Source organism: Hirundo rustica, chromosome 4 (genome assembly GCF_015227805.2).
Source record: "Hirundo rustica isolate bHirRus1 chromosome 4, bHirRus1.pri.v3, whole genome shotgun sequence".
Taxonomy (NCBI): Eukaryota; Metazoa; Chordata; class Aves; order Passeriformes; family Hirundinidae; genus Hirundo; species Hirundo rustica.
The window spans coordinates 20725527-20733208 of NC_053453.1; the positions used below are offsets into that span (position 1 = coordinate 20725527).

The following is a 7682-nucleotide window of genomic DNA, read 5'->3' on the forward strand; positions in this document are numbered from 1 at the left end:
CAGCTTGAAACTCACAGGCTATATAAAAGATTCTATTAGATTCTGCATTATGCTGCTGTCAGCTGAGCCATGCTGCACACACTGTTGAATCACCGTGTGGCATATTGGTGTAGAGGCTTCTGTCTGGTAAAATAGATGACACAAGGCTAACTCTATTGTCATTCCTGTTTTCTTGTCCAGAAATACGTGGTGGTGGGTTTTTTTGTTCATTTGTTTGGGTTTTGTTTGTTTGTTTGTTTGGGTTTTTTTTCCTAAAAATGCATTTGCTGCAACATCTTTGTTACTTTTATGAGAACAAAATTTCATGAATATTATGTTGTTACTACCACCTACTCTTAAGGTTATAAACCCAACAGGAAACAACCATACTCAGCTATAATTAAAAACAACCAAAGCCAAGGGTCCTTTTGATGTTCCCTTCACACCTAGTACTTTTAAGATAACTACTTTGTTTTCCTTCTTATATTAAATCAATATAACAGTGATTTTTATGTTGTTGTTTCTTTCCTTCCCTAGATGTACATCCAGACAACAACTCTTACTATCTCCATGAGTTTAAGTGCTTCTGTGTCTCTGGGCATGCTCTACATGCCCAAGGTTTATATTATCATTTTTCATCCAGAGCAGAATGTTCAAAAACGGAAGCGGAGTTTCAAGGCTGTAGTGACAGCTGCTACAATGCAAAGCAAACTGACACAAAAAGGAAATGACAGACCAAATGGCGAAGTCAAGACTGAACTCTGTGAAAGTCTTGAAACCAACAGTAAGTCATCTGTAGACTTGGTCAAGAGTGGCAGCACATCTTAATAGATGTACGTTCACAAGAATGCACTTTCTTTTGATAATAAATATTTTTGTTGCTTGTTCTGCATGAATCCAGAAATGTGTCAGAATTCATGTACTTCTGAATGCAGGAATGTCTAGAGTTGTTTCAAAGAAATTGATTTTCACAGGAGGCTAATAGGAAAAAAAAAAGCACAAGCAGATTTTGAAATGCCACATCTTTTAAAAAAATGTTTGTTTTAGCTAGTGCTATTTTGATGTGTTGTACATTGCTGTACCAGTGGTATGTCCTGACAGTTCATGAGGTGTATTTATGATCATCATTGTATATTCAAAACTCAAAAGCTGTTGAAAAAAATCTATAATGAAAACAGCTAACATGGTTTTTATTTTGCAGTCAGATATGGAAGTGAAAATAATACTTTTTACCTTTCTACCTTAATATTTGTTGAATTGTACATTTATCACAACTCATGAGTAACATTTTCCAGTAAAATGCTTCCCATCCAGGTTTTTGTTCTGGTCTTACTCATCTTGGTACAAAATCATAATTTGTATGAAGCTTAATCATTACATGTTCTGATATACTGTAGGTTTTTAATGGGAAAAACAATTCTTTCCCATGTCAGGAAAGTCCTTGAATCTAGCTACATCTCTAAGTTGGTCTGGTAAAGAAGAAAACAGAGGTTACCGCTCCCATTCCACCACATGACATATCATTTTATAAACTGGACTTCATAATAACAATAATAATCAAATATGAGCAAAACCTTATACCCAGTGCTTAGAAATGGAGAATTGTTTTCTATTGAGAAGTTAGATGTCACATTAGATGGGCAGCAGCTGAGACAGCTAAGTTCTTCAGTCATTTTACTGCAAATGACATATTTTATCTTTAATTTTTATTGCTTTTGGTTGATATTAGTGTTTAAATAGTACTGGTTTGGTTCAGCACATTGAGACAAGGGAGTACCAAGTTTTCATTAAAATATTGTACTTATTTCTGAAAAATAAACCCTCCAGTGAAATCTATTAGAGTTTGCCAGATTGAAGACTATATAAAAGTAGTTCCATAACTCTACCATACTATAGTTGCTGATGCATGGAGGATACTGAGTACAAACTGTTTTACTGAAAAACCTCATGACCCTTCATAATGTGTAAAACTGCTAGAGTGAGCTATGGGATTATACAGCTTCAGATTATGACATGTAACAAAAGACAAACAAGAAAGGCACAGAAATTCTTTGTGGATCAAAGAATAGAATAGGAATATGAAAGACTCAGTAATTTTGCAGCTCTTCAGAAGTCACCAAAAGAAAACTCAGAAGGAAAAGAGACAGGGATTTGCTGAGTGTGCAGAATTATAAACTTCCAAGGAGAGGTTAAAGCAGGGTTTTCACAGTAGGGTGAGAAAGAGTGTTTTATAAGAAAATCTTGGGTATCTGATGTTTATCTACCATACCTAATTAAGAAATGCTGTGACTGTTATTCCTTAAACTATGATTATGCATGATTCATAGGAACAGGTGCTACTGGAAGGAAGTCTGCTTCTCCAGTAGTGCATGTATGTAGGGTAATGCTTATTTACTGTGCTCTAAACAGGAATTTAACAGTAACACATCTATATAATTCTGAGCTCACTAGAAGTATATCCTGACTAGGTTTTCATCCAACATAATGCTTCATGGGAAAAAATTCAGTCAAGTCATTTGCACTCCAGAAAGCTCTCCCTATGTAATTGGGTTCTAGCTCAAGACGGGTTTCCCTCTTCCCTGAAATAATTGTCAAAGCTTTTGAAGGTTTCTGTGAATTTTAAGTGCACAATGTGTCCTTTTCACTGTGTCACTTGTAAAAAGTTCTCGACACCACAAAATTTCTTCTTGCACTGACTCTATGTGAGATAGATATTTCTTTTCAGTGATAGCATATGAAAATAATTGCAAAATATCAGTCTACTCCTGTTATACCAGAAGTGGACAGTGAATGTTTCTCCCATTTGCCAAGCACAAATACTAGTAATGACAGCAATGCTCATAACTAGGTGAGAAAAGGATGAGATAGTCACATTATCCCTTCTGCTTCCCATCCAGAGACAACTCTGCTCTATCTAGTTTGTCCTAGCACACATTATTCTATGTTGTCTTCCACATGAATACGTTCATGGGTTTATTTGTGGGAATAGGTCCATATTCCATGGCAAACAAGGTGTTTCTGGGAAACAGGATTAAAAAACCCATTCAGGTGCAGTTAAAGAAGGCAATGACAAGTACATTAAATGAATATAGGTCAGATTATAGTAATCATTCTACATTGCTTTAGATCCTCTTTTATTTTCTTCTTCTTCTTCTTCTTTTTGTTTCATTCCAACAGCAAAGTAGTAACTTGAACTGTAAAAGAGTGTTTATTCTCAGAAACATTTTGAGCCAAGTCAGTTACTTTTTCTGGCCATCTAGGCTTGCCAAATGTAGTTCATGTTTTTATCATGAAATGCTAACAGTCTTAAAGAGGAGGACGCCAGCTGCTGAAGCTGTCGGGTTCCCAGACATGAACTCTAGACTTATTCCACAGAAATATAAAGACACATGCAATATTTATAATGTAAAAATACCACAAATGTTATTTGGAGATGACATTAGTTTTAATATGTTTCAAACTATTCTCCATATCAAATTCCTGTGCTATAATTTTTTGAAGTAGCAACACTCAGAACTCCACTGGATAAATTTTTTTTCTTGATCAACTCTAGATTAATTCTTTCAAAATTGTTTGTTCTCAGATACACAACAAAGTTACAATTTACAAAGTTACAAAGTTACAAAGCAATTTTACAATTCTATCTCAGCTGAGGTATAGTAACTACTATTTTTGTATTTTTTATTGTATTCTTGCAAATGTCCTCACATAATTCAGCTTACTGAGTTGTGATAAATCTGATTATGTTACATTGCTGTGGGCTAAAAACATGCACATGCAAAGTTATCACAGAACTCAACTCAGCTCATATAGAATAATGTAGTAATCTAACTTAACCTGATCATGTATCTGACCCTACTTTCAGGGAAAGGGGGAAAAATAAGCTCTGATCTTTCTGTCCTTTTGTTCCCAAGTATGCAGAGTTTCCAGATGTGCATTTATCTGTTATTTATTAGCTGGGAAAAAAAATCCTTCTGTGCTTGAAGATCTTGGTGCCATTTCATCAGTCCTGCATTATTTTGAGTAGGAACTTAGCAGGCCAAGAGAAAAAATAGAATCCTCTCAGAAATCCAGCTGTGGGAGCATGAGAGTTCAGACGGGAGCAGTACATCCCATTTGAAAGATCTGAAAGATGTAGATGAGGCTATATTTGCTTCAAGTGTCCCAATACATGCAAATAAAGCTATTTCATGTTGGCGTTTGAATATTGTGATCAGCTATGAGAAAGACTTGCTTTGTGTGCCAAAAGAGGTCCTTTCATGAATTAGCTTTTTGCAGACACAAAGTACTGGAACTACCTGTGCAAGTGAAAGTAAGAAAGATTACATTTTGCAGCTTTTGATTGATTATTCATCCTTATATATACATTCTTAGAGAAAAAAAAGAATGGTCAGGTTCTGTTGTGTCTTTAAAAAAAATGGAAAATGCAGTATTAGATTCAAATTGTTAAAAAAATCTAAGAAAACATGACAAAAATCCAGAAGTAAACTTATTTATGCTATCCACTATTAATTTGCATCGATTTTAGTGATCCTTTATTTAGTTTAATCTATGATACAGAAGACAGAAGCTTTCATTTTTCAGTTTCTGTAGTCTGTTCTTCACAAATCATCAGATTGGTGGGCTAAATTTAGGAGTTAGCATGAAGAATGCTTTTCCTATCTATCTTGGTTGTTCTCACCAGACTATATAGAAAAAAGAAAGAAATTGAAGAAAGTTATGGAAATAGAAAATTTGAATCTATAGACCAGGCAACGTTTTTGCTCTTGCACCACCACAATCCTGCCAGTTGAAATCTTCGCTATCATAAGCAGAACATGTCTGTAGCAGATGGAATATAAAACATATTTAGAAAGTAAATTTCCTCTTTATGCAGTGTAACATAGACCTTATTATAGAGAAATAAAGAGACTCAGTCCCCCAGCAGTCTGTTTTTCCATGTACCCAATTGATTTAAAATTAGAAAACTAACTATGAGACCTTGTGTAACCACAGTCCTCCTCCAACCATTGCATTAACCTTGAGCGATATGACTAGGGTCATATTTTTATAGAATATTTTTTATAATTCTTAATAGCAAAGATGTACGGGCTAGAACCTGAAACAAACTTTCATAAAAGATTCCTAGCTGTTTGGTTTTGCTATAGTAAAGCTGTTTAATTCTCTCCACATATTGCCTCATTCTGAACAAGGAGTATCAGCTTTGATCAAAAGAAGATATGATCAGCTGACCATCAACATAAGGAGACCTTAATTTTCTTCAAATAATATGTTCTGTCAGGACTATCTGCTCAGTTTCTCTAATTTGGAGAGGGTTAACCTTTGTTCCTTTCAAGGAGCATAAGTCTCCTAGGTGGACAAACCACCACTAACTGCAAAGTTGTCTTCAAACAGTAGAAGAGAAAGAAAAATCCAATCTATAAAGTAAAAAATGTCTATATGGAATTCAGACAAAATAGAACCAGGTGTTGAAATTCCGTGTGGATATACTGACCACTCATAATTTTTCCTTTCTATTGACCTCTGCTTTCCCAAGTCATAAACAAAATTAGTGGTCATGAACACAGAAATTGAGTTCCAGTTTATACACTGCTTATATACATCCTTAAACATTCTTTATTCCATGAACATGGACCATATTTTTTGGAAATATAGTAGGACACTGTCTGGGTTCAAATGCTAAACATGGTTTTTTTCCTCCTCTTTTGATTCTAAAAGTCCTGAACTTTCTTTTTTGTTGTTGTTTGTTTTTGGTTTTTTTGATTTACAGCCTCCTCTACCAAGACAACTTATGTCAGTTACAGCAATCAGACAAACTGAGCAGGGATGAAATTCACTGGAAGACCTGCAGGACTGGAACTTGCAAACATAGACTTTACCACCACCAGAATTCAGTCTTGAAAATATCAGTAGACTGCATTCAAATCAATAGTCAGTCTCCTAAAGAACAAAGGTTAAACAAAAGCAAAAGGCAAAAAAAGACAGGGGAAGGAAAAGTCCAGTTTTATAACATAGAGACAGAGTGTCAAGCTTCTGAACTGTTCACTCACAAAAGGAAGCAAATCACAAAAGGAAAACAAATGTCACCTTGTGAGAAAAAAAAAAAAAAAAAAAAAAAAGCTGTTGAAATAAATCATGTCTGATGTTATATTTGTAAGTACTTTTTTGTGATTGTGACAATTTCCTTTCCTGTCCTACATTGTTCAACTCGTAAAAGAAGATGAGTTTGTTTCTCGTGATGGCTGACTGAATTAAGTCCTGGGTTATGCTAAAATAAATGCAATGGTCAATGCATGCTAATTTTTATACAAAATAATTTATTTCTAATAATAAAGGAATGTTTTGCAAATGTTGAGACTTGTTTTGTTGCAGTTTTAAGGAAGAAGAGTCCTTATACTGTTGTCTATTGTTTGTTTAGAATGTGCAGTAAAGGTGGGTGTACAAATAAAATAATAATCATGGCATCAGAAGAATGCAGTGTAAACTCTAAGCATGTGTGTATGTGTGCGTGTATGTGTGCACCTGTGTGTGTACATACGTGCATGCCTGCCTGCATGCGTGTGTGTGTGTGTGTGTGTACTCGGCAGTGTGTGAATTTATTTGTTCAAAGCTTTGTGAATATATTTTCTAATGGAAGGATTTTTTCCCCTCTTCTCACCCTCAAAGTAAGTTCATTTTATATGTTTGTAAGGTAAAGGAGTCCTGATAGTAGTTATTTTGTATGATTGTGTTATATTTTTGAGTCTCCACTAATAATTTTGATCCTTTTCATTTCTGGAACTTACAGTTTGTAAAACTTTATGACAGCTAGACTGGATTAAGCTGAAAGTCTCTTCAGCCTAGTACCCTGTCTCTGACAGGAGAATGTAGCAGATGCATATCTCAATAAAGGTGACTTTGAAATAACAGAAGAGAAATCAGTGGAGAATTTGGAAAGCAGTAGCCTAGTGAATATATGTACTATTGCCTTATAAACACAAATCAAAGAAATAAATGCCAATCTACAATCTAATAATCTTCTCATCTTCTAATTCCCATAATTTTGTGAGGTTATCAACAACTATGCAAAGAGAAAGAGAAAAAGAAAAACACATATCTATCATGTTATTGAACCCCTCAAAAAAACCCCCAAAAAACCCCAAACGGGTAGGGGCTGTCTCCTTTGTTACTACACTTGTCATGGATGTTCTGTAAGACCTTTCCACTCCATCCAGTACTTACCATTAATCAAGTCAATGGGTCTTCACGTGCAGCTGATCGTTGAATGTTGTCTCCAGACTTAGCCTGGATGGCCCCTTGTGATTTTATCCTCACAGTTTAATTTTCAATACGCAACAAAAAAATTTTCAAATACTTTGAAACATCTATACCTCTTCACTTAAGCATAACCTTATGCATTTGAAAAAGCAGTACATGGGAATTGCACTTAAAGCACGTTTAATATACACATAAACATATGTTACATATGCATAAAGATTGGTATATGATATATAAATGTCTTGCAGTTTCAAAATAGTCTGAAGAAAATGTTACTGTGAACAGATTTGCCAGGATCAATATACATTTTCTTTTGGTTGAACAGTAGGTTAAAAATGGATTGTAAATTAGTTTGTGCGTTTTCTGTGTAATTCTGTCTGAAACATGGAGTATATTAAGGCTATAAGTCCCACTGGCATTAATGTAACTAATCAGATAAATGAGAA

General features: G+C 34.7%; 1 protein-coding gene across 5 annotated transcripts in view; it reads left to right on the forward strand.

Moving 5' to 3' along the window:
* The window catches only part of GRM8 (glutamate metabotropic receptor 8), a 328659-nt gene extending 322331 nt beyond the window's left edge, over nucleotides 1-6328 (forward strand). For 3 of the 5 annotated variants that reach the window (XM_040062862.2, XM_040062864.2, XM_040062863.2), the window contains 2 exons: nucleotides 517-763; nucleotides 5750-6328. In XM_040062862.2, coding sequence (XP_039918796.1) covers nucleotides 517-763; nucleotides 5750-5799 — 297 coding nt within the window. In that variant the 3' untranslated portion in view covers nucleotides 5800-6328. Of the gene's footprint in view, nucleotides 1-516; nucleotides 813-5749 lie in introns of all 5 variants that reach the window. The other 2 variants (XR_005700607.2, XM_040062865.2) reach the window with 2 other exon arrangements.
* The last annotated feature ends 1354 nt before the right edge of the window (nucleotides 6329-7682 follow it).